Here is a 27,212-nt window from a genome sequence, read left to right as displayed (position 1 = left end):
TCTGGTAGAGTGGGCTTTTGGCCTACCACCAAGGGATTTGTTTGCTAACTGATAACATAACATTATACATGAAACAATCCACCTGGATAAAGATTGTTTAGATGTGCCCAAACCTGTTCTGATTGGGCCATAGTTAATAAAAAGCTGTTGTGATTTTCGTAAGCTTTTTGTCTTGTCCAAGTAAAATTTCAAGACTCTCTTTACATCCAGAGAGTGCAGAGTTCTCTCAGCAGGAGTAGCTGGATTCTGAAAGAAAGTCGGTAATGAAATTGTTTGGTTCACATGGAAGTCGGAGACTACCTTAGGTAAAAATTTTGGATGAGTTCTCATTACCACTTTCGCAGAATGAAAAACCGTGTAGGGTTCCTGAGCACAGAGGGCCTGGATTTCGCTGACCCTACGCGCTGAAGTGGTTGCCACCAGAAAAGCCGCTTTCCATGTGAGATGCTGCAGCGATGCCTTATGTATCGGCTCGAATGGCGGCAGCATCAGACGTGATAAGACAACGTTCAGTTCCCATGGAGGAGAAGGCTTTCTAATGGGAGGAAAAACCTTCTTTAAACCTTCTAGGAAATCCTTAATAATCGTAATCCGAAAAAAGGAAGTTTGTGAAGGACTCTTTCTGTATGCCGTTACCGCCGCCAAGTGAACTTTTATTGACGACAGTTGTAAGCCCGATTTTGCCAAACTTAACAAGTATGGCAGGATAGATTGTTCTCCACAGGAAACCGGGTCAATGTTGTTGTGTAAACACCAAATGCAGAATCTCTTCCACTTGCTTGCAGAGCTGATCGTGTGGAAGGGCGCTTTGCTTCCTTCAGAATTTCCATACAGTCCTGAGGTAGGTTCAAGTGTCCATATTGCCCTATCTCAGGAGCCATGCTGCCAAACTCAACAATGAGGGGTTGGGATGAGATATCTGCCCTCTGAACTTCGTGAGAAGGTCCGGACGATATGGTAGCCTGATGTGTGGTTTGAGTGACCGGTGAAGAAGGTCTGGGAACCACCACTGGCGTGGCCACTCCGGAGCAATTAGGATCATTTTGGTCTGAGCATTGGACAGCTTCTGGAGGACCGCCGGAATCAGGGGAAGCGGTGGAAAGGCGTAAAGAAATGCTCCTGACCAGCTTATCCATAGGGCATTCCCCAATGTCCTTGGATGGTAATATCTGGAGGCGAAGTTTTGGCATTTTTTGTTTTCTGGGGTTGCGAATAGGTAGGTAGAGGGGGTACCCCAGAGTGCGAAAATGGAACGAACAACGTCGTCGTGTAGCACCCATTCGTGGTTCTCGTCCATTACCCGACTGAGGGCATCCGCTTGAACATTCTGGATGCCGGGCAGGTGAGTTGCCACTAGCGACAGGTTCCTGGCTAGAAGCCAATGCCAGATTGTCTGAGCCTCTCTGGATAAAATTCTGGACCTGGTGCCTCCTTGTTTGTTCACGTAGTACATAGTGGCCACGTTGTCTGTCTGGAGAAGGAGAGTTTCCGTTCTCAGAGAGAGAAGGAAGGCTTTGAGCGCAAGGTGGACTGCGCGAAGTTCCAGCAGGTTGATGTGATAGAGACTCTCTCTCTGTGACCACTCGCCTTGGACTCGAAGATGTTCCATGTGCGCCCCCCATCCGAGCAGTGACGCATCTGTTACGATGGTTTGAGATGGAGGCCGTTGTTGGAACGGAATCCCCACCAAGAGATTGCTGGGTAAACACCACCACTTGAGGGATTGTAGGGTGTGAGGAGAAAGAAGGACTTTGTTCTCCCAATCGTCCCTCAGTTGACACCACTGATCCTCCAGATTTTCCTGCAATGGTCTCATATGGAGGCGAGCATTGGGAACCAGATGGATACAAGACGCCATCGAGCCCAGTAGAGAAGCTATTATTCTTGCAGTGGCTTGAGGTCTTTCCTGCAGTTGTTTGCACTTTTGGAGAATCGATAACCGTCGTTCCTCCGAAGGAAACACCTTTCCTAGCCTGGTATCTACAATGGCCCCTAAGTAACGCAACCTCTGAACCGGTGTTGCTGTAGATTTCAGGAGATTGACTTGAAGACCAAGTTTTTGCAGCAGTTGTAGAGTCCATTCGAAATGTTGTTGTGCCTCGAGACAACTGGAGGCCTTTATGAGCCAATCGTCTAGATAGGGGTAGACGAATATTCGCTGTTTCCTCAAGTGAGCGGCTACTACCGCCATGCATTTGGAAAAAGTTCTCTGCGCTGATTTTAGGCCGAAAGGTAGAACTGCAAATTGGTAATGGCGTTTTCCGACGGTGAACCTTAGGAATTTTCGATGTTTCTTGGTTACTGGGATATGAAAGTAAGCGTCGCAAAGATCTATCGCACAGAGCCAGTCGCCCTGACGTAGATGTGGGTAAATTTGGTGTAAGGCTAACATCCTGAATTTTTCTTTGCGAATCCATTTGTTTGCTGTCCTCAGATCTAAGATGGGACGAAACTCTTGTTTGTCTTTTTTCGGTACAAGGAAATATCTCGAATAAATCCCCTTCCCTTGTTGGCTGATGGGAACGGGTTCTATGGCTCTTTTTTGCAATAGGATATTGACCTCTAACTGTAGAGCTTCGAGATGGTGGTTGTCTGTTTTGGGTGGAACAGATGGTGGAGAACTGGTGAATCTGAGAGCGTAACCATGTCTCACAATATTCAATACCCAGGCGTCTGTTGTGATACGTAGCCACTCGTCCAGATGATTTGAGATACTTCCCCCTACCGGAGTGGATAACGGAGGAGGGGGAAGCAAAGATTCAGGGCTTAGACGTGGGAGCCTGTCGAGTTGCCTGAGTTTGAGGTGTTGAACGACCCCTTGTCGACCTTCGCTGAGTGGAGAAACCCCTTTGATGCTGCTGTTGTTGCTGCTGCTGGGGGCGCGAAGACATCCAGTGTGGCGACTGATACCGGTGGGTGAAAAGTCGTCGCTGATATGGCCGGAAAACCTTTCTTTGTTCTTTCGGTCTTTCCATGCCTACCGCTTTCAGGGTATCTAGTTCAGCCTTCATTCTAGCCATCTCGTCATCGGCATGAGAACCGAACAAGGTGGAGCCCGAGAAAGGCAAGTTTTGTATTCTCTGCTGCGCTTCAGGTTTGAGTGATGTAAGTCTCAACCATGCATGCCTTCTGAGCGCTATCCCGTGTGCATAATTGTGTGCGGATAGCACCGAAGAGTCAGCTGCAGCACTTATAATTTGGTTAGAAACCATGGCTCCCTCACCCACAACCTCCAGGAAATCTTCCCTTTTATCCTTAGGAACATGTTCCGCAAACTGCATTAAAGAGTCCCAGAGGGCACGGTCGTATCGCCCTAATAACGCAGTAGCGCTGGCTGCCTTCATCGTGACGGCTGCAGTAGAACATACTTTTCGTCCTGCTGCATCTATCTTTCTGCTCTCTTTATCTGGAGGCGAAGAAGAAGACGGTGAGGTTGAATGCAGTTTCTTTGCCGCTACTATGACCACCGAATCAGGTACTGGGTCCGACCTCAAGAAAAGAGGATCTTGTTCTGGTGGACGATATTTTTTAATAAGTCTGGAAGGAGCAGACTTTGTTGCGGCCGGTGCAAGGAAAATATCAATTGCTGGTTCAAGGAGACCTGGAACCAGTGGAAGCAAAGGTCTGGAAGATGTCCTGTGATGCAAGGTCTCGAAGATCACGGACGTCGATGGGGCAGGTACCGCCAGCGGAATGTTCAGCTTGGTTGCCCCTCGTACTAAGACCTCCTGGAACGTATTCACATCATCTATGGGGGACACTCTCGGGGACGGTGAGTCCGATAGTGTTGGAGAGTAGGCCCGTGTAGACGAAGAAGAACGCCTGTGATGTGAATGCTGAGATCTCTGTGATTCATGACGGTGCCGAGAGGAAGAAGAGCGTCTAGAGGAATGTCCCGAACGTCTTACAGACCGCGTTGGAGTCCTCAAAACAGACTCTGAAGGAGGAGCCGGAAGAGGCGCCGCAGGTGTTACCGGCGTCTGTGGCAATGGTGATTGTCGAGGAGAGAGTTGTGGAGACGCTGGAAGGAGGATGAGTGAAGCCGAGGATTCTGAGGTTGTATAAACCCTTCTAGGTCTTTTTGATTGTCTCGACGTCGACACACTCCTCGACGTCGAAGTACGGTGACGGCGAGTGCCCTTCGCCGTCGATTCTTCTCGCCGCTGAGAATCTCTCGACGACGACCTTCGACGTCGTGAACGCCTACGACGTCGAGCACCCCTCGACGTTGATCGGTCTCGCTGTGTCGACGGCGAGCCGGATTCAGATCTCCTCGACGTGGAACGTCCTCGCCGTGTCGACGGCGACCCAGATCTCGACGGCGAAAGTCCACGCCGTCTCGACGGCGAAATCGTCGTCGACGGCGAGCGATGTCTCTTTCTCGCCGGCGAACCACTCCTCGACGGCGAGCATGTTGGCGCCGTCCCTTGCCTCGACGTCGACGCCCTCGACGTCGTCGGAGACCTGTGCCGTTTTTGAGCCGGTCTGGTCGGAGTTATAGAGGAAACAGTGTGAGCCCTGGTAGAAGACTGACCTTCTCCTCGCTCTGTGGTAGAATGACCACTTTTCCTCTTGTCCTCTTTCGCCTGGAGTCGGATCTTCTCCCTGTCACGAAGGGTCCTTCTGGAGAAGGTTTTGCAGATGTCACACGACTCCGGTTTGTGGCTGGATGGAAGGAAAATTATGCAGACCCGATGTGGATCTGTTTTGGCCTTTTTTCTGCCACAAGAAGGGCATTTGTCTAACAGTGAAGGCATTTCTGAAGTAGAAAAACCTCAAAATTCTGTCAGAATCTAACAGAAAAAAATAGAAAATGATCACTCAATGTTAAAAACGTCGAGTGAAATTGAAATTCAAAAGATTTTAAATGAATTTCTGTCACAAAAGGATTTTGTGAGGTAGAGCTCAATGCTTCAGGGTCCCGTCAGAAAGGAGCCGGAAAAAAGAACTGAGGCAACTGCCTTTTGCTGTGCATGATGGGAAACAGGAAGACTTTACTTTCTTAAAGGCACAGCTCTATTTTCATTCTGTATAATGTCAGCCTATGGGCTACACTGCCCTACATTGTTTTATTCTCATGAGAGGTGTAAATAAAATATGAGAATGTATTTATTTATGTATTTATAGAATAAATTGAGGTTTAAACGTGAATTTACACTACAACTGTTTTTTCTTCTAACAATTTGGCCTGTGTAGCTGTTCACATAGGCTGCACATTGTTATTCTTAAGTGTTTTTCACAGACCTTTTTTGTCAAGGAGCTGATGATTGCACTTAAGAATATATTACACAACAGTGCTCCGGGGTCCCCGCAGGCGCGCAGAACTATTCAGTGCTTATGACTATACATGGAAATCCCCTACGAGAGAAAGGTGAAAATCCAAAACTGTTGAGGTGGTCCATCTCCCTACAGGGAATGGACTTTATAGTGGAACACAGACCTGGGACTGCCCATGCCAATGCAGATGGCCTTTCCAGGTTCTTCCACTTAGAAAATGAAGACTCTCTTGGGAAAGGTTAGTCTCATCCTCTTTCGTTTGGGGGGGGGGGGGGGGTTGTGTAAGGAAATGCCTCCTTGGCATGGTTACCCCCTGACTTTTTGCCTTTGCTGATGCTATGTTTTGAATTGAAAGTGTGCTGAGGCCTGCTAACCAGGCCCCAGCACCAGTGTTCTTTCCCTAACCTGTATTTTTGATTCCACATTTGGCACACCCTGGCATCCATATAAGTCCCTTGTAAGTGGTACCCCTGGTACCAAGGGCCCTGATGCCAAGGAAGGTCTCTAAGGGCTGCAGCATGTCTTATGCCACCCTGGAGACCCCTCACTCAGCACAGACACACTGCTTGCCAGCTTGTGTATGCTGGTGAGAACAAAACGAGTAAGTTGACATGGCACTCTCCTCAGGGTGCCATGCCAGCCTCTCACTGCCTATGCAGGTATAGAAAAGTCACCCCTCTAGTAGGCCTTACAGCCCTAAGGCAGGGTGCACTATACCCTAGGTGAGGGCACCAGTGCATGAGCACTGTGCCCCTACAGTGTCTAAGCAATACCTTAGACATTGTAAGTGCAGGGTAGCCATAAGAGTATATGGTCTGGGAGTCTGTTTTACACGAACTCCACAGCACCATAATGGCTACACTGAAAACTGGGAAGTTTGGTATCAAACTTCTCAGCACAATAAATGCACACTGATGCCAGTGTACATTTTATTGTAAAATACACCCCAGAGGGCACCTTAGAGGTGCCCCCTGAAACCTTAACCGACTATCTGTGTAGGCTGACTAGTTCAAGCAGCCTGCCACAACCGAGACATGTTGCTGGCCCCATGGGGAGAGTGCCTTTGTCACTCTGAGGCCAGTAACAAAGCCTGCACTGGGTGGAGATGCTAACACCTCCCCCAGGCAGGAGCTGTCACACCTGGCGGTGAGCCTCAAAGGCTCACCCCTTTGTGCCAACACCGCAGGACACTCCAGCTAGTGGAGTTGCCCGCCCCCTCCGGCCACGGCCCCCACTTTTGGCGGCAAGGCCGGAGAAAATAATGAGAAAAACAAGGAGGAGTCACTGGCCAGTCAGGACAGCCCCTAAGGTGTCCTGAGCTGAAGTGACTAACTTTTAGAAATCCTCCATCTTGCAGATGGAGGATTCCCCAATAGGATTAGGGATGTGACCCCCTCCCCTTGGGAGGAGGCACAAAGAGGGTGTACCCACCCTCAGGGCTAGGAGCCATTGGCTACTAACCCCCCAGACCTAAACACGCCCTTAAATTTAGTATTTAAGGGCTCCCCTGAACCTAAGAATTTAGATTCCTGCAACTTACCAAAGAAGAAGACTGCTGAGCTGAAAACCCCTGCAGAAGAAGAAAGAAGACACCAACTGCTTTGGCCCCAGTCCTACCGGCCTGTCTCCTGCCTTCTAAAGAACCCTGCTCCAGCGATGCTTTCTCCAGGACCAGCGACCTCTGAATCCTCAGAGGACTGCCCTACTTCCAAGAGACCAAGAAACTCCTGAGGACAGCGGCACTGCTCCAAAAGAACTGCAACTTTGTTTCAAGTGGCAGATTTAAAGACCCCTGCAACTCCCCGCAAGAAGCGTGAGACTTGCAACACTGCACCCGGCGACCCCGACTCAACTGGTGGAGAACCAACACTTCAGGGAGGACCCTCCGGCGACTCCGAGTCCGTGAGTAACCAAAGTTGTCCCCCCTGAGCCCCCACAGCGACACCTGCAGAGGGAATCCCGAGGCTCCCCCTGACCGCGACTGCCTGAACTCCCTTTCCCGACGGCTGGAAAAGACCCTGCACCCGCAGCCCCCAGCACCTAAAGAAACGGAACTCCTGTGCAGGAGTGACCCCCAGGAGGCCCTCTCCCTTGCCCAGGTGGTGGCTACCCCGAGGAGCCCCCCCTTGCCTGCCTGCGACGCTGAAGAGATCCCTTGATCTCTCATTGATTTACATTGCAAACCCGACGCTTGTTTCTACACTGCACCCGGCCGCCCCAGTGCCGCTGAGGGTGTACTTTTTGTGTGAACTCGTGTCCCCCCCGGTGCCCTACAAAACCCACCTGGTCTGCCCTCCGAAGACGCGGGTACCTACCTGCAGGCAGACCGGAACCGGGGCACTCCCTTCTCTCCATTGCAGCCTATGCGTTTTGGGCACCTCTTTGACCTCTGCACCTGACCGGCCCTGAACTGCTGGTGTGGTAACTTTGGGGTTGCTCTGAACCCCCAACGGAGGGCTACCTTGGACCAAAAACTGAAACCTGTAAGTGACTTACTTACCTGTGAAAACTAACAAAAACTTACCTCCCCCAGGAACTGTGAAAATTGCACTGTGTCCACTTTTAAAACAGCTTATTGTGTTTTATGTCAAAAGTATACATGCTAATGTAATGATTCAAAGTTCCTAAAGTACTTACCTGCAATACCTTTCAAATGAGATATTACATGTAGAATTTGAACCTGTGGTTCTTAAAATAAACTAAGAAAAGATATTTTTCTATAACAAAACCTATTGGCTGGATTTGTCTCTGAGTGTGTGTTCCTCATTTATTGCCTGTGTGTATGTACAACAAATGCTTAACACTACTCCTTTGATAAGCCTACTGCTCGACCACCCTACCACAAAATAGAGCATTAGTATTATCTCTTTTTGCCACTATCTTACCTCTAAGGGGAACCCTTGGACTCTGTGCATGCTATTCCTTACTTTGAAATAGCACATACAGAGCCAACTTCCTACACTTTACTTCTGTTATTGTTTGCAGCAGGACTGACTGTACACAAGATGCCCTCAATCTCAAACTTCACATTAATTTTCAATGAATAGTGTACTCCTAAGTTTTTAACTCCCAACTCATCCACTGTGATGTGACTCTACATCTCAATTCATGAACAACTGTACATTTAAGTGTTTTTTTGGTGCACATATACATTTCTAGGTTTCAGAAGGTTTGAAAAGGATGAATGTGCCCAACTACAACTGAGGTACTTATATATAAAACATGTTACTCTTTCAGTGTTCCTCCCGTAAGAAAACCAGGCTCTTTGAAACTAATAATTTTATAGCACAAGCATAAAGGCTTTTGTACAGCACTTGTACAGTACTTTATGGCAAAAGAAGGAATAGTTTCTTACCTGTAACTCCAGTTCTCTCATAGGGTAATCTCCGTTGAAGTCACAAGCATTTAAATAGTCCCAACCATGAGTAGTATCCCGAAGCACTTCTTTACATAGTCTCCTCTTAAGTGTAGATGTTTGCCTTGCTTCAGGAAGGTCTGCAGAGACACTTAAGAACATAATATGTAGCCTAGGCAATCAGGCTACAGTGGTGTAATTCTTCAGATTGTACTTTGTAACCCTTTACTAACACCCTTATAAATGTATAGTTTGAGGGAAAAGTGTACACCAGACCTCAAAACTCCTTCACAAACCCTTTTCTGACAAAGTAAGAGGTGTTGAATAGAAAGGCAGTGTAGCCTCACAGACTATTATGTGAGTGGAAAACAGTGACTGTGCCTTTTAGGCTGCAGAGACCACCAGTATCCCATCATGATCAGCAGCTGGCAGTTGCCTCAGTTCTTTTTGACAAAAAGTACCAGTGTTGGGCACGTGAAATATTATTCTCTGTTCTGTCCACCAGGGAGGAGGGAGGGTTGTTTATGACTTCAAAGGAGATTCCATTACGAGAGAACTGGAGTGACAGGTAAGAAGCTATTCCTTCTCGCGTAGGGGATCTCCGTTGATAGTCATAAGTATTTAAGTAGAATAGCAAGCCCATCCCCAATAAAAGCGGTGGAAAGAACAGAGGAGAGAAGATCAGACTAGGCAAATAAATTCCTCAGAGAGGCTTGTGCTACTTGAGCATCTGCCCTAGAATCAGAATCCAAAAAATTGTGTTTGGTGAATGTGTGAATAGAAGTTTAGCGATGAGGGCATTCCTCATCAAAGCTGTTGTAGCTGCTTGGTCTCTTGTAGAGTGGGCCTTAGTTTTCACCAACAAAGATGTGTTTGCCTTCTGGTAACTGAAAAGTATGCAGGATACTATCCACCGTGAGATGGACTGTTTGGAAGTGGCCAAACCTGTGCGGACCGGCCCATAGTTCACTAAAAGCTGGTCCGATCTGCACAGGTTGTGCGTCTTGTCTAGGTGAAACATCCAGGGAGTGAAGGGTTTGCTCTGCTGGAGCAGAAGAATTCTGAAAAAAGGTGGGTAACGAAAATGTTTGTTTGACATGAAAATCCAAAATAACTTTGGGAAGAAATTTCGGATGGGTTCTGAGAACTACCTTATTAGAGTGAAAAACTGTATAAGGCTCATTAGCACACAATGCTTGGATTTTGCTAAGTACCGCCAAATGCATTTTTATTTATAAGAATTGTAAGTCAGATCTTGCCAGAGAGGATATAAGGAAGGATGGCTTCCTCTCTGGCAAGATGTAGGATCTATGTTCTTGGAAGAACACCAAATGTAGAATTCCTTCCACTTGAAGGTGTAAGCTGTACGGGTTGACGGCTGTTTTCTTTAAGAATCTTCATGCAGTCTTTTGGCAGGTTTAAGTGTCCATACTGCACTAACTCAGGAACCATGTTACCAAATTCAAAGTGGAGAATCTGGGGTGGAATATCTGTCCTTCGAACTTTGCTAGTAGGTCTGGATGGCATATACGTTGTGACCTGTGAAGAAGGTCCGTGGACCATCATTGAAGTGGCCGATCCAGGGCTAAAAGGATGAGTCTGGCTCTCGAGTAGGACTGCCGGGACCAGAGGAATTTGAGGAAAGGCGTAGAGAAATTTGCTTGACCAGTCGATCCATAGGGCATTCCCCAGAGTCCATGGTTAAAAGTACCTCGAAGAGAAGTTATTTGTTTTCTGCAGTGACAAACAAGTCGATGTGCGGTGAGCTCTATAGCCTGAAGATGATGTTGATGATGTGGTCGTGAAGGACTCATTCGTCGTTTTCTTCCAGAGCCCTGTCTGCACATTTGGCACATATGGGAGATGAGCTATCGTGATCCGCAGGTTTCTGGCTATGAGATCTCCAAATTGCTTGGGTTTCGTGGGAGAACGATCTGGACCTCGTTCCCCCCACAAGCTGAGATAGTTTGTGGTGGTTGCGTTGTCTGTTTGAGGAAGCAGGGACTGAGTTTTGAATGATGGGTAAAACGCTTTGAGCACCAGTTGGACTGCCCTGAGCTTGAGGAAGTTGATTTGCTTTGTCATTTTTTTCTGAGACCATTTGCCTTGTACTGGGATGATTCATGTGGACTCCACACCCCAGTAGTGATGCATTCATTATTATGGTTTGAGAATGGCTTTCTCTGTGGAAAGGGACCCCGTGAAGGTTGGTCGGAGAGCACCTACACGTCAGGGACTGCTTCACATGAGGGGAGAGATCTTGTCTTTCCAGTTGCCTGTTGCTCGATCCCACAGATCCTCAAGAAATGTATGAAAGGGACACTGACCTCACTGTGGGGATAAGAGGTTGTCATTAGAGAATGACTTTTCAGACGGATCGATGAAAATCTCTCCTCCAAAGGAGACACTTTTGCCTGTATGGTGTCAAGAGTGGCTCCTAAGTACTGCAGAGACAGTACTGGATTGGAGATAGACTTGAGACTTGCTGTGGTTGATGTGTGGACCCAAGTATTGGATGACTGTGCAAGCCCAGCTGTAATGTTCCTGGCCCTTTTGTGAAGTTGAAGCTTTGATCAGACAGTCTTCGAGATAAGGCTAGAAAAACATTCAGTGTCGCAGCCACTACTGTCATGCACTTAGAGAAGGTTCTAGGAGATGACATGAGGCCAAATTAAATTACCTGGTATTGATAGTGGTTCTGCCACACTACAATCATCAAGAATTTGTGGTGTTTCTTTGCAATGGGTTTGTAAAAATACACATCTTGGAGGTCTATAGAGAATAGTCAATCTCCCTGGCATAGTTGAGGGTAGATTTGATGTAATGCCAGCATTTGAAATTTCTCTTTGAGAATTCATTTGTTGGCTGTCTAAGTCGAGAATGGGTCTGAACCTGTGCTTGCCTTTTTTCTTCACCAGAAAGTATATGTGTAAGGAAATGCCTCCTTGGCATGGTTACCCCCTGACTTTTTGCCTTTGCTGATGCTATGTTTTGAATTGAAAGTGTGCTGAGGCCTGCTAACCAGGCCCCAGCACCAGCGTTCTTTCCCTAACCTGTACTTTTGATTCCACAATTGGCACACCCTGGCATCCAGATAAGTCCCTTGTAAGTGGTACCCCTGGTACCAAGGGCCCTGATGCCTAGGAAGGTCTCTAAGGGCTGCAGCATGTCTTATGCCACCCTGGAGACCCCTCACTCAGCACAGACACACTGCTTGCCAGCTTGTGTGTGCTGGTGAGAACAAAACGAGTAAGTCGACATGGCACTCCCCTCAGGGTGCCATGCCAGCCTCTCACTGCCTATGCAGGTATAGATAAGTCACCCCTCTAGTAGGCCTTACAGCCCTAAGGCAGGGTGCACTATACCATAGGTGAGGGCACCAGTGCATGAGCACTGTACCCCTACAGTGTCTAAGCAATACCTTAGACATTGTAAGTGCAGGGTAGCCATAAGAGTATATGGTCTGGGAGTCTGTTTTACACGAACTCCACAGCACTATAATGGCTACACTGAAAACTGGGAAGTTTGGTATCAAACTTCTCAGCACAATAAATGCACACTGATGCCAGTGTACATTTTATTGTAAAATACACCACAGAGGGCACCTTATAGGTGCCCCCTGAAACCTTAACCGACTATCTGTGTAGGCTGACTGGTTCCAGCAGCCTGCCACATCCAAGACATGTTGCTGGCCCCATGGGGAGAGTGCCTTTGTCACTCTGAGGCCAGTAACAAAGCCTGCTCTGGGTGGAGATGCTAACACCTCCCCCAGGCAGGAGCTGTCACACCTGGCGGTGAGCCTCAAAGGCTCACCCCTTTGTGCCAGCACAGCAGGACACTCCAGCTAGTGGAGTTGCCCGCCCCCTCCGGCCACGGCCCCCACTTTTGGCGGCAAGGCCGGAGAAAATAATGAGAACAACAAGGAGGAGTCACTGGCCAGTCAGGACAGCCCCTAAGGCGTCCTGAGCTGAAGTGACTAACTTTTAGAAATCCTCCATCTTGCAGATGGAGGATTCCCCCAATAGGATTAGGGATGTGACCCCCTCCCCTTGGGAGGAGGCACAAAGAGGGTGTACTCACCCTCAGGGCTAGTAGCCATTGGCTACTAACCCCCCCAGACCTAAACACGCCCTTAAATTTAGTATTTAAGGGCTCCCCTGAACCTAAGAATTTAGATTCCTGAAACTACAAGAAGAAGAAGACTGCTGAGCTGAAAAACCCCTGCAGAGGAAGAACAGAAGACACCAACTGCTTTGGCCCCAGACTTACCGGCCTGTCTCCTGCCTTCCAAAGAAACCTGCTCCAGCGACGCTTTCCAAGGGACCAGCGACCTCTGAATCCTCTGAGGACTGCCCTGCTTCGAGAAAGACCAGAAACTCCCGAGGACAGCGGCCCTGCTCCAAAAGAACTGCAACTTTGTTTCAAGTAGCAGATTTAAAGACCCCTGCAACTCCCCGCAAGAAGCGTGAGACTTGCAACACTGCACCCGGCGACCCCAACTCGACTGGTGGAGAACCAACACATCAGGGAGGACCCTCCGGCGACTCCAAGACTGTGAGTAACCAAAGTTGTCCCCCCTGAGCCCCACAGCGACGCCTGCAGAGGGAATCCCGAGGCTCCCCCTGACCGCGACTGCCTGAACTCCATTTCCCGACGGCTGGAAAAGACCCTGCACCCGCAGCCCCCAGCACCTAAAGGAACGGAACTCCTGTGCAGGAGTGACCCCCAGGAGGCCCTCTCCCTTGCCCAGGTGGTGGCTACCCTGAGGAGCCCCCCCCTTGCCTGCCTGCAACGCTGAAGAGATCCCTTGATCTCTCATAGGAAACCATTGAAAACCCGACGTGAGTTTGCACACTGCACCCGGCCGCCCCCGCGCTGCTGAGGGTGTACTTTTAGTGCCGACTTGTGTCCCCCCCGGTGCCCTACAAAACCCCCCTGGTCTGCCCTCCGAAGACGCGGGTACTTACCTGCTGGCAGACTGGAACCGGGGCACCCCCTTCTCTCCATTATAGCCTATGTGTTTTGGGCACCTCTTTGACCTTTGCACCTGACCGGCCCTGAGCTGCTGGTGTGATAACTTTGGGGTTGCTCTGAACCCCCAACGGTGGGATACCTTGGACCAAAAACTGAAACCTGTAAGTGACTTACTTACCTGTTAAAACTAACATTACTTTACCTCCCCCAGGAACTGTGAAAATTGCACTAAGTGTCCACTTTTAAAACAGCTTATTGTGTTTTATGTAAAAAGTATACATGCTAATGTAATGATTCAAAGTTCCTAAAGTACTTACCTGCAATACCTTTCAAATGAGATATTACATGTAGAATTTGAACCTGTGGTTCTTAAAATAAACTAAGAAAATATATTTTTCTATAACAAAACCTATTGGCTGGATTTGTCTCTGAGTGTGTGTTCCTCATTTATTGCCTGTGTGTATGTACAACAAATGCTTAACACTACTCCTTGGATAAGCCTACTGCTCGACCACACTACCACAAACTAGAGCATTAGTATTATCTCTTTTTGCCTCTATCTTACCTCTAAGGGGAACCCTTGGACTCTGTGCATACTATTCCTTACTTTGAAATAGTGCATACAGAGCCAACTTCCTACAATATGGAATAGATACCTTTGTCCCATTGTTTGTGGAGGAACAACCTCTACCGCTTTCTTTTGAAGTAAGATGTTGACTTCTTTTTGAAGCGTGTTCAAATGATCACTGGATGGGTTTTGGTGGTATGGTCAGGGGAGAACTGGTGAACCTGAGACAATATCTATTCTGAACAATATTCAGTACCAAGGCGTCTTTTGTGATTTTTTGCCACTCTGACAGACAATGTAAGATGCTTCTCCCGACCGGAGTGAATAACGGCTGAGGGGGGAAGGGAGTATTCATTGCTTTGCTCCTGTTGTCGTTTTACCTCCTTGGGCGGGTTGCTGTGAAGCATGTCCTCCACATTGCCTTCTTTGCTGGTGCTGCTGCTAAGGTCAATGTTGCGGTTGCTGGCGACTCTGGTACCCTTGAGGGGTTTGAACCCTCTGGGGGTAATAGTGGCGTTGATAAGGCCTGAATGTATATCTTTGTTCTTTTGATCTTTCCAGGTTGACAGCTTTCAGGGTTTCCATCTCTGACTTCATGCAAGACATCTCTTCATCAGTATGGGAGCAGAAGAGGGTTGAACCAAAAAATTGATGGGTCAAAGTTGTTGCTGTGACTCAGATTTTAATGACACGAGCCTAAGTTAGGAACAACGTCTTAAGGGTATGCCATGACAATATTCATGGGCTGCTAACACCGATGAATCAACAGCAGCACTGATTATTTGATTTGATACCATGAGGCCTTCATTCACTATCTCAAGGAAGTCTTCTCTTTTATCTCTAATCTGGGCAGGTCGTCAGCAAACTGTTGGATAGAGTCCCAGAGTGCTCTATCATAACTTCCAAGGACGGCAGTGGCACTTGCGGCGTTCATGGTGGTTGTAGCTGTGCTAGAGACATTGCGACCCACCAAGTCTAATTTCATATTCTCCTTGTCAGCAGGAACTGAAGAAGCTGGTGTGGTGGCATGATATTTCTTAGCTGTCAGAATAACTACTGAGTCAAGTGGTGGGACCATTCTAAGGAAAAGTGGATTTTGTTCTGGAGGTCTGTATTTCTTTTGAAGTCTTGAAGGAGCTGACTTGGTGGCTGCTGGAGTAAAGACGAGCTCCATGGCAGGCTCCAACAATCCTGGCACTAGCGGAAGCAGGTACCTTGATGACGATCTTTGTTGAAGTGTTTCTAAGATAATGGATGTTGTAGGTGTGGAAACTGACATCTGTATGTTCAATTTTGCCGCTTCTCTTACTAAAACCTCCTGGAAGGTGGATATGTCATCAATCGGAAAGATGGAAGGAGGCAGTGAGTTGGTAAGGGTCGGTGAGTAGTGTCTTTTTGATGAAGAGGAGTTTGTTGTGTGTCTTGGTCTATGCCAAAATGGTGTCCTTGTCCTTAAACTATGATGGTGAGAGCACCTAGCAGACAAGGAATACCTGGAATGGTGTCTGTTGCGTGATCTATAGCACGTTGTAGAGAGCAATCTGGGCTGTTTTAGTGTCGTAGGAGGTGTTGGGGCAGGAGGTGTAGGCGCAGGAGTTGGTGTAGGATAAAGAGGCAGTGTTGGAGGTGGCAGAGGCGGTAGCGAAACTGGAGGTGGTGAATCTGGTAGTACTACTGGGAGGAAGAATAATAAGCCCTTGAGTACTCTTAGTCAGAAGATGAATAAATCCTCCTTTTTCTCCTTGACATTGAGATGGACTTCGACGTCCACCAACTATGTCTTGATGGCGACCTCCGTTAACAGTCTCTTGACGGTGTACAGCTCCCTGGCATCGAGGGATCAGATCGCCTTGATATTGATATGCTCCTCAATGTCGATTTTCTGGTGTGTGTCGACAGCGTATGCCTTGTACCTTGTCTGGACGCCGATCTATGCAGTTTCCTCAATGGCGAGTAAGTTGATTCGGAGAGTTGGTGCTTTTGTGCTGGAACTCTTTGTCAACCTTCCATGTCCCTTAGACGACGAAGTAAAAGCCCTCTCCTCGCTCTGGGGTCTCACCTTGAGACTGGATTTTCTGCCAGCGCCTTTCTTTCGCTACATGGAGTTGAATCTTTTTCCTCTCTTGCAGTGTACGTCGTGAAAGTTGTTTACAAATATGACACTGATCAGGATGATGAGAAGAGGGAAGGAAGAGAACGCAGGCATTGCGAGGGTCTGATTTAGCCTTTATCCTACCACAGGAAGAACGCTTGTCAAACAGAGAAGGCATAATGTTGGAGAAAATGCCTCAAAAATCTGTCAGAAAAGGTCTGAAAGTGTGAGAGAAAGTTGAAAAACGTTGTTTGTTTGTTTGACACATGCTTTATTCGATCAGTCAATCATCAAAGCGAAAATACAATAACAATAAATAAGGATAAAACCAGTAATAGTAAAAAAATGGTATAAAAACATGAATAGAAATTGTGGAACATAGGTTACAAACATACTATGATTAGAAGGATTCTCAGTACACATAGTACACATAATACAATTTCGGCCCTTTTCCTGTGATCCTTGTAAGGTAAGAGAGTGAAGAATAAAAATAAGGCTCTAATTTAAGACACAGACTTTACAATGGAATTTCGTATTCGCCATGCTGCTAATAAATATTTGCTGACAGCAAGTATTAAAACCGTGGAATGGTGGCTTTTTAAAATCCTCAAAGCAGAGGCACAATCTCTTATCCCCATATCGCGTCAGATATGACAAATCCACTTAGACCTGGGAAGAGAGTACGCAGGGCAAAAAAACAAAGTGCTCAACCGTTTCTGATTTTGCGTCACAGGCTGGGCATGTACTTGTATCTGTTTTTGTGCCCCATCTGCACATCAATGCCTTCAGTGGTTGAAAAACGTTGAGTGAAGTAGTTAGAATGAAAATTCACAAGTGAATTTTGAAGGAAAAAGCCTAAAAGAGCTGAGTTCAGTGCTCCAGGACACAGTCACCAAGTACCAGAAAAAAGAACTGAGGCAACTGCCACCTGCTGAGCATGATGGGATACTGGTGATCTCTGCAGCCTTAAAGTCCCAGTCACTGTTTTCCACTCACATAATAGCAGCCTATGAGGCTACACTGTCTTTCTATTCTTCATCTGGGTTTATGATGGACATTTGAGGTCTGGTGTACACGTTTACATCAAATTATACATTTATAAGGGTGTTTTAAATCTTTTCTAAGTACAACCTGAAGAATTACACCACTGTAGCCTGTTTGCCTAGGCTGCATATTATGTTTTTCTAAGTGTCTCTGCAGGCCTTCGTGAAGCAAGGCGAAGGTCTACAAGTAAGAAGAGTATGTAAAGAAGTGCTCCAAGAAACCACACTTGGGCGGAACTATTCAAATGCTTATGACTTCAACGGAGATCCCCTACGAGACACCATGGTTACAGTGCAAGTGCATGTGACACAAAAATGGAAGAGAAGACATCCAACAATTGTAAGATGGCTACCAGTGAACTAGGTGAGCAAGTCCTTAGGACGTATAGCTGAAGGGACATGGTGAAAAGGAGCGATGAAAGAGCCCAAGAAAGGAGTAATTTCATAATCAAGAAAGCAACGAGCCAGTCAGAAACCGGAGTTAAATTCTAGCACTGCAAATAACCTTCACTAAAATGAAGTTAAATCAAAATATATTGTGACATTTTCTTGGTTTGCAACGGTTATGCTTTATATGCCCACAATATATCCACAAAAGAGTGGTATTTTAGTAAGTTGTTGGCCAAGGTCTCCTTATTACAGTATGTGTAATAACCAGCTACCCAATCACTAGAAATCGTCTTAAGAAACCCAACTTCTGCATCTTTCATAATCTTACCTTGATAGCCCCACAGAAACAGGCCTTGCGACAGGCTGGTGGGATCTTAATGCAGAGCGAGAAAGGACCCGCCGCTTCGTGCTCAAAGGTGAAGGGGGGCCTGTGGATTGGTCTTCTTGACTGACAAGAGAGGAAGAAAAGGAAACAATTTGTTGTGTGGCCACTCAAGAAGAGCTAGTCATGGCGGTAAAGAATTATTAATAAATGTTGGTGAGAAAAGTAAACAGAAAATACACTCCAATCCTGACTCTTCTGACTGCCCACTTCAAAACTGAAAACTTCAGCTATGCACAGGGAAGGCTGAACAACATGATCCTAAAATGAGAATACAGAGGGACCACTTTAAATTCAGAAACCACCTTTGCCTATTGATACATCAATCCTGGCTTGTTCCAGAATAACTGAATTGCTTAAAAGCTTTAAACTGACATAATACTACTATTTTCTTACTCGTGGTCAAGAATCATTCATCTTACATGAGTAATTTTTAGGTCAAATGCTGGGTTTTGGAACAAAGTACTACGGCAACGTTTTCTGAAATGTAGGTTTTTAACATTCATTCTCTAGCCATGGAGATTATCTGTATTATATGCTCTGTGTAAGAAGATGCCCAGTAAACCCCACAAGCTATCATCTTATTTCTCTTATTGATGCAGAGGTCAAAATGTATGACAAACGTCTCCAGAGAGAACCGAAGTCAGAGTCTTCATAACAGTCCCTATTCTAAACTGTCAAATGGGATAACAATCAGATGTGGAACTATAGATAACTTAGTTATGGATGTAGGGGAAATCAGAGTGGTCTCATAAGCTTTTCAAAAACTTCAACATAATGTAAATGGATTAAATTCAAAATTAGAAATAACTTATTTCCCTTTCCAAAAATGTTTTTACCAACAGAGGGCTGTAATAAGAATGGATCCTGGCACCACTTTTATAAAATCTGTACGTGACAGACATGAAAAGCACCCTTGGGTTTGGCAGATAAATTAGGGGTGGGAGCAACAGTTGTCTTTATTGCAGTATGCAGACAATACTGTACTTCTCAATATAATTGCGGTCTGTCTAAAGAGATTATACGCATTCAGATTACCCAATAATCTAGCAAATCGATTGTCCTTTAAGGTTGAGAAAAGAGAAATCATGGTATTTGATCATCAACTCAGGCGGGGTAATTGGCACATAAAAGGGTACCAATATCTGGGAGCATTGGCTAGCAGCAAAAGGAAGGTATTCAAACATGCATTGTCTATTTAAAAGCCAGATTAAATGTGTTGCTTCCAAAGGTGTGTTATGATGCAGAGGACTCACCTTTTAAAAAGACAATCTGGTTGGGCTTAGTTTAATGCAAAACATATCTCACTTTGTCATTTCCCACAAAATACCTCCCAAGTGCAAGTACGCCTAAAGTTTTATCTTTGAAGCCAAAATAGAGCTGCAAGCGTATCTGAAACTCTTGTACAGATGTAAAAATGCAAACTCAGACAGCCTAAATCTTTGGCTAGAGGCCAAAAGCATGAATAAAGCAGGATGTGGTCAGTGCTAACTTGGCAGTCCAAAATGTCCTTTGCCCAATTTAATAAAGAAATCAATTGCAGTATTAATGAGCTGCCTTCTAAAAGAAGGGTCACTTAAGCTAGCTAAGCGCTAACATGTCAAAAATAGTCTTCAGCCATACTATTTTAAAAAGCTGAAGAGCATTTGAATGGAATACTTCCCTGTTTTATAAAATGGGATTCATTCAAACAAAGTTCACATTGATTGCTGTAAGGAAAAAAATTCCTTTCAGGAAGGGTGGGATGAAACAGGATGCAGACTTTGTGGAAACTTTGATTCGCATAGTTTGCACTTGCCCATCCCTATCAATCTCAGAATACATTGGGTATAACCCAGTTATATATTACAAATCAATTAAATAGCTGTTTGTTTTTTTTTAAGGCGACACCCTGCTATCTATAGTTAGATTCATGACCTTTCAGTGGCTGCAAGAAAAATTACTTATGTAACACGCAATGTTAAATAGATTTTTATGCAGTTATGTTCTTATGAACATAGGGTCCTTGATAGGGATTTATAATGGATGTTTAAAATTTTGCAATGACTTACTGTTTTGTCAGCTGCACACGTTGAGTACCATGATTTTAGATTTTGTTTTAAGGACCAGAGGCGAACAAAATTTTATATTATGTAAGTATTTTCCTATTCTGATTGCTGCAGTGGTTTCATTAACCAAACTAATATATCTAATAAATAAATGACGTCTGTAACATTAGTCTGCTTTTAGCAGGAGACTTAACAGGGAATTATGGTAACCAAATTTCCCCTACAAGAAAATCTCTTACCTGCAACACTTTTTCCAATATATACATCTTCCTTGTATGACTAACCTATGAAGAAGTCTACATTCGAGGTGGCCAGACAATTTTTATCTACACTCAACATTTTATATTTGAACAGTGTCTATAATGGAGAAATTCCAAAACTAATTAAAATCTCTTTTTGCTTTAATATAGCAAGTTTGAATACATTTAACTATCCATCTGGCGATGCCTTGTTTGGATATAGGATTACCTGCATGAGGTTTTTGGAAGGCTACAAACAATTGTTTTGTTTTACGAAATTGTTTTGTTCTGTCAATGTAATACATTAGTGCTCTTTTTATGTCTAATGTACGTAAGGCTTTTTCGGCTAGTGAGTCTGGTTGCGGAAAGAAGACTGGGAGTTCCACAGTTTGGTTTAGGTGGAATGGTGATATGACCTTTAGTAAGAATTTTGGATTTGTAGGGAGAACCACTTTATGTTTATGTATTTGTATAAAGGGTTCTTGAATAGTAAATGCTTGTACCTCACTTACTCTTCTAAGTGATGTGATAGCTATTAGAAAGGCTACTTTCCAAGTCAGATATTGCATTTCACAAGAATGCATGGGTTTGAATGGTGGGCCCATGAGTCGTGTTAATACAACATTAAGGTTCCACAAAGGTACAGGTGGTGTCCTTGGGGGTATGATTCTTTTTAGTCCCTCCATAAATGCTTTAATGACTGGGATTCTAAAAAGTGATGTTGTATTTGTAATCTGCAGATAGGCATATATTGCAGTGAGATGTATTTTAATAGAAGAGAATGCTAGATTAGACTTTTGTAAGTGTAAGTAGTAGCTTACAATGTCCTTTGTGGAGGCATGTAGTGGTTGAATCTGATTAGAGTGGCAGTAGCAAACAAATCTTTTCCATTTGTTTGCGTAACAATGTCTTGTTGTAGGTTTTCTAGCTTGTTTAATGACCTCCATACACTCTTGTGCAAGATTTAAATGTCCGAATTCTAAGACTTCAGGAGCCAGATTGTTAGATTGAGCGATGCTGGATTCGGGTGTCTGCTCTGTTGTTTGTGTGTGTGAACAGATCTGGTATGTTTGGTATGAGTATTATTTTGAGATTGTTTTGACTTAGTTTGTTGACCAGATAAGAAATGAGTGGGAGAGGGGGAAAAGCGTAAGCAAATATCCCTGACCAACTGATCCATAGTGCATTGCTCTTGGATTGAGGGCGTGGGTACCTGGACATGAAGTTTTGGCATTCTGCGTTTTCTTTTGTTGAGAATAGGTCTATATTTGGTGTTACCCAGCGGAGGAAGTGATCCGGTAGGATCTGGGGATGAATTTCCCATTCGTGGGTTTGCTGGTGATCTCAACTGAGATTGTTGGCTAACTGATTGTGAATGCCTGGTATGTATTGTGCTATAAGGCAAATGTGATTGTGAATTGCCCAATGCCAAATCTTTTGTGCTAAGAGGCACAGTTGTGATGAGTGTGTCCCCTCTTGTTTGTTGAGATAATACATCATCGTCATGCTGTCGGTATTGACAAGAATGTGTTTGTGGGCTATCAGTGGTTGAAATGCCTTTAATGCCAGAAACACTGCTAGAAGTTCCAAATGATTTATGTGCAGTTGTTTTTGTTGATTGTGCCATTGACCCTGTAGCTGTGCTTGTTGAGGTGTGCTCCCCACCCCATCATGGAAGCATCTGTTGTGATAACAGCTTGAGGCACTGGGTCTTGGAATGGCCGCCCTTATAGGGTTCCACCATTGAAGCGAGAAGTGTGTTTGGCGGTCTATTAACACTAGATCTTGAAGTTGACCCTGTGCTTGTGTCCATTGTTTTGCTAGGCACTGTTGTAAGGGCCGCATGTGTAATCTTGCATTTGGGACAATGGCTATGCATGAAGACATCATGCCTAGAAGTTTCATTACAAACCTTACTGGGTAGTGTTGGTTTGACTGTATGCTTGATGTTACACTTTGGAACGCTTGGACCCTTTGTGGACTTGGAGTGACAATTGCCCTTTGTGAGTCGAGTGTTGCTCCCAAGTATTGTTGTATTTGGGATGGTTACAGATTTGATTTCTGGTAATTTATAGAGAACCCTAGTTTGTGTAGAGTTTCTATGACGTATTGCGTGTGAAGACAACACTGTTGTTGAGTGTTGGTTTTTATTAGCCAGTCATCTAAATATGGGAATACATGCATGTGCGGTCTCCTTATGTGAGCGGCTACTACTGCTAAGCATTTTGTGAATACCCTTGGGGCCGTTGTTATCCCGAACTGTAGCACTCTGAATTGATAGCGTACGCCGTGCTTTACAAACCTTAAGTATTTTCTGTGAGAAGGATGGATGGGTATGTGGAAATACGCATCCTTGAGGTCCAATGTTGTCATGTATTACCCCTTTTTTAGTAAGGGAACCACGTCTTGAAGTGTTACCATGTGAAAGTGGTCTGATTTGATGAAGAGATTCAGTGTTCTGAGATCTAAGATAGGTCTTAACGTTTTGCCCTTTTTTGGAATTATGAAATATAGTGAGTAGACGCCTGTTCCTTTCTGATGATTGGGTACGAGCTCTATTACTTGTTTTTGTAGTAGTGCTTGGAACTCTATTTGTAATAGGTGTAAGTGTTGTTTGGACAGATTGTGTATTGTTGGTGGCACATCTGGTGGGAATTTTGTGAATTCTATGCAATAACTGTGTTGGATAATTGACAGGACCCATGTGTCTGTGGTAATATGTGTCCAGTTTTGATAATATGCGGTTAACCTCCCCCCCCACTGGTGACAAGTGTTGGGGTTTTGTGACATTGAAGTCACAGTTTGGTCTGGCTTGGTTTTGTTGCTTGGAACTTTCCCCTTCCTCTTGGGAATTGTCCTCTTTAGGAACAACGAAACCCTCCCCTTTGATATTGTGTTTGATAGGTGGGTCTAGTTTGAGAGGTGGAAGGCTCTGATGTTTGTTGCCGAAAACCTCCTCTGAATTGTGGTTTGCTAAAGGTGCCTTAGACTTGTGGGGAACAGAGCGCGCCCATGGCTTTGGGCGTGTCTTTTTTTAACTTCTCAATTGCTGTGTCAACTTCCGGCCTAAACAACTGTTCCTGATTAAATGGCATGTTCAACACCGCTTGTTGGATCTCTGGCTTGAATCCAGAGCTTCTTAACCATGCATGCCTGCGAATGGTTACCGCCATGTTGACCGTTCGTGCTGCTGTGTCTGCCGAGTCTAGTGCGGACCTTATCTGGTTGTTAGATATGGCCTGTCCTTCTTCCACAACTTGTTGAGCACGTTTTTGGACTTTCTGCTCTCTGTCAGGCGGTGGAGCGTCTCCTGACGATTGAGAGTTTGCTCTCTTCCTTGCCGCTCCTACAACCACTGAGTCCGGTGTAAGTTGTTGTGTTATGAGCACAGGATCTGTTGGGGAAGGTTTGTACTTCTTCTCAACCCTAGGCGTGATAGCCCTTCCCTTAACCGGCTCCTGGAAGACCTGTTTCGCGTGTTTGAGCATGCCTGGGAGCATTGGCAGACTCTGGTAGGAAGCGCCGGAGCGATCTTGATGTCGGTGCCGATACACTAACACTAACCCGGTACCGAATGATAACAATACCGTAGAATTTTCGATAATTTAGCTAACTTTCCCGATTCAAAATACGGAGCGAAGAGGAACACGTCCAAACCCGATGGCGGAAAGAAAACAATCTAAGATGGAGTCGACGCCCATGCGCAATGGAGCCGAAAGGGAGGAGTCCGTCGGTCTTGTGACTCAAAAAGACTTCTTCGAAGAAAAACAACTTGTAACACTCCGATCCCAACACTAGATGGCAGGATAATGCACAGCATGTGTATCTGCAGCTACACATGCCACCGAACACGTTTACCTTGCTTTAGTCCAGACCTCATTCAAGAGCTCCACTGTATCTAAATGTAGGGCTCCAGAGGACTATGCTGCCTAGGTGACCAACATTTCAATCTTGTATCACCAATTTTTCTGTTGTTTCTGTCAAGAGCCCAAAAGGACATTTTTGTGCACAGAAATATTGTCATAGGGAATCAGAAATTGTAGTATGACATAGGGCTAGCTGAGAACATTTAAAATACCTTGTATTAGCATTACCCTGTAGAAACTCTTTAGGGCGCCTTTGAAGTTAACCCTTTCACTGCTGGGGTATTTGTGCACTTCTGAGCTGGAGCTTTGTTGAAAATATTGACACTAGTTTGCTTAAACACGTGTACTTTGTAAGGAAATGCCTCCTTGGCATGGTTACCCCCTGACTTTTTGCCTTTGCTGATGCCAAGTTATGATTTGAAAGTGTGCTGAGGCCTGCTAACCAGGCCCCAGCACCAGTGTTTTTTCCCTAACCTGTACCTTTGTCTCCACAATTGGCACACCCTGGCATCCAGGTAAGTCCCTTGTAACTGGTATCCCTGGTACCAAGGGTACTAATGCCAGGGAAGGTCTCTAAGGGCTGCAGCATGTCTTATGCCACCCTGGGGACCCCTCACTCAGCACAGACACACTGCTTACCAGCTTGTGTGTGCTGGTGGGGAGAAAAATGACTAAGTCGACATGGCACTCCCCTCAGAATGCCATGCCAACCTCACACTGCCCACGGCATAGATAAGTCACCCCTCTAGCAGGCCTTACAGCCCTAAGGCAGGGTGCACTATACCATAGGTGAGGGCATAGGTGCATGAGCACTATGCCCCTACAGTGTCTAAGCAAAACCTTAGACATTGTAAGTGCAGGGTAGCCATAAGAGTATATGGTCTGGGAGTCTGTCAAACACGAACTCCACAACACCATAATGACGACACTGAAAACTGGGAAGTTTGGTATCAAACTTCTCAGCACAATAAATGCACACTGATGCCAGTGTACATTGTAATGTGAAATACACCCAGAGGGCATCTTAGAGATGCCCCCTGCAAACATACCCGACTTCCAGTGTGGGCTGACTAGTTTTGCCAGCCTGCCACACACCAGACATGTTGCTGGCCACATGGGGAGAGTGCCTTTGTCACTCTGTGGCTAGTAACAAAGCCTGTACTGGGTGGAGGTGCTTCTCACCTCCCCCTGCAGGAACTGTAACACCTGCCGGTGAGCCTCAGGCTCACCCCCTTTGTTACAGCGCCGCAGGGCATTCCAGCTAGTGGAGATGCCCGCCCCCTCCGGCCACAGCCCCACTTTTGGTGGCAAGGCCGGAGGAGATAATGAGAAAAACAAGGAGGAGTCACTGGCCAGTCAGGACAACCCCTAAGGTGCCCTGAGCTGAGGTGACTCTGACTTTAGAAGTCCTCCATCTTGCAGATGGAGGATTCCCCCAATAGGATTAGGGATGTGCCCCCCTGGCCTCAGGGAGGAGGCACAAAGAGGGTGTAGCCACCCTCAGGGCTAGTAGCCATTAGCTACTAACCCCCCAGACCTAAACACACCCCTAAATTGAGTATTTAGGGCCCCCCAGAACCTAGGAAAATAGATTCCTGCAACCTGAAGACAAAGAAGGACTGCTCTCCCTTGCCCAGGTGGTGGCTACCCTGAGGAGCCCCCACTTGCCTGCCTGCTTCGCTGAAGAGACCCCTGGGTCTCCCATTGAAGTCTATTGCAAACCTGACGCCTGTTTGCACTCTGCACCCGGCCGCTGAGGGTGTACTTTTTGTGCTGGCTTGTGCCAAGCCCCCCCCCCCCCCCCCCCCCCAGTGCCCTACAAAACCCCTGTGGTCTGCCCTCTGAAGTCGCGGGTACATACCTGCTGGCAGACTGGAACCGGGGCACCCTTTCTCCATTGAAGCCTATGCGTTTTGGGCACCACTTTGACCTCTGCACCTGACCGGCCCTGAGCTGCTGGTGTGGTAACTTTGGGGTTGCCCTGAACCCCCAACAGTGGGCTACTTTGGACCCAACTTTGAACCCTGTAGGTGTTTTACTTACCTGCAAAAACTAACCAAAACTTACCTCCCCCAGGAACTGTTGAAAATGGCAGTGTGTCTAGTTTTAAAATAGCATATTGCCATTTTTGCTTAAACTGTACATGATATTGTGTTGATTCAAAGTTCCTATGATACCTGAGTGAAATACCTTTCATTTGAAGTATTACTTGTAAATCTTGAACCTGTGGTTCTTAAAATAAACTAAAAAAATATTTTTTTCTATACAAAAACCTATTGGCCTGGAATTGTCTCTGAGTGTGTGTTCCTCATTTATTGCCTGTGGGTGTACAACAAATGCTTAACACTACTCCTGTGATAAGCCTACTGCTCGACCACACTACCACAAAATAGAGCATTAGTATTATCTCTTTTTGCCACTATCTTACCTCTAAGGGGAACCCTTGGACTCGGTGCATGCTATTTCTTACTTTGAAATAGTACATACAGAGCCAACTTCCTACATACCTCTTTGGTCTCTCTGTGCACCTCCACAAATTATTCTGTCTTCCGCACATTCAAGACCATATATTTGTGCAAACGCCCATCAATATTTCGCTGAAGCCAGAAGATATAATACAAAATATAATTTTTACAGGGAAAGTGTGGGAACAATGAATGATGAGACTAACTGTTCATCAGAAATTCCAGAACTTTGTGCCATAGAAAGCTAAAGCAACTATGTTTCTGAGCCTAAGTGTAACCTTTGCAGTTCTTTCTGGATAAGAAAAACGGTGACATCTGCACATGCTGCACCTTCCATGACTCCACCAGGTGAGTAGTTTTCAGAAATGTTTCAGGTGGTAGTCTTCCCTTGGTACCAGCCAGTCCCAGGTCGAAATACTGCAGCTATCCACATTCCAAAAACATTTTCTTGCTCTTTCCTCTGTCATGTTCCAAGGCCTTTACTCGAATGGTAAGCCCATTGTAGGAAGGTGG

The 27,212-nt window shown here is 45.7% G+C and overlaps 1 protein-coding gene across 3 annotated transcripts in view; it reads right to left on the bottom strand.

The window, feature by feature from the left end:
* PHRF1 (PHD and ring finger domains 1) overlaps positions 1 to 27,212 on the bottom strand; it is a 606,102-nt gene that overhangs the window by 267,613 nt on the left and 311,277 nt on the right. For all 3 annotated transcript variants that reach the window (XM_069223077.1, XM_069223079.1, XM_069223078.1), the window contains exon 12: positions 18,028 to 18,147. In XM_069223077.1, the coding sequence (XP_069079178.1) occupies positions 18,028 to 18,147 (120 nt within the window). The remainder of the gene's footprint in view (positions 1 to 18,027; positions 18,148 to 27,212) is intronic.

This window comes from Pleurodeles waltl, chromosome 3_1 (assembly GCF_031143425.1).
Source record: "Pleurodeles waltl isolate 20211129_DDA chromosome 3_1, aPleWal1.hap1.20221129, whole genome shotgun sequence".
Classification (NCBI taxonomy): Eukaryota; Metazoa; Chordata; class Amphibia; order Caudata; family Salamandridae; genus Pleurodeles; species Pleurodeles waltl.
The sequence above is the reverse complement of the archived record's forward strand: the minus strand, read 5'-3'. Positions and strand labels throughout refer to the sequence as shown.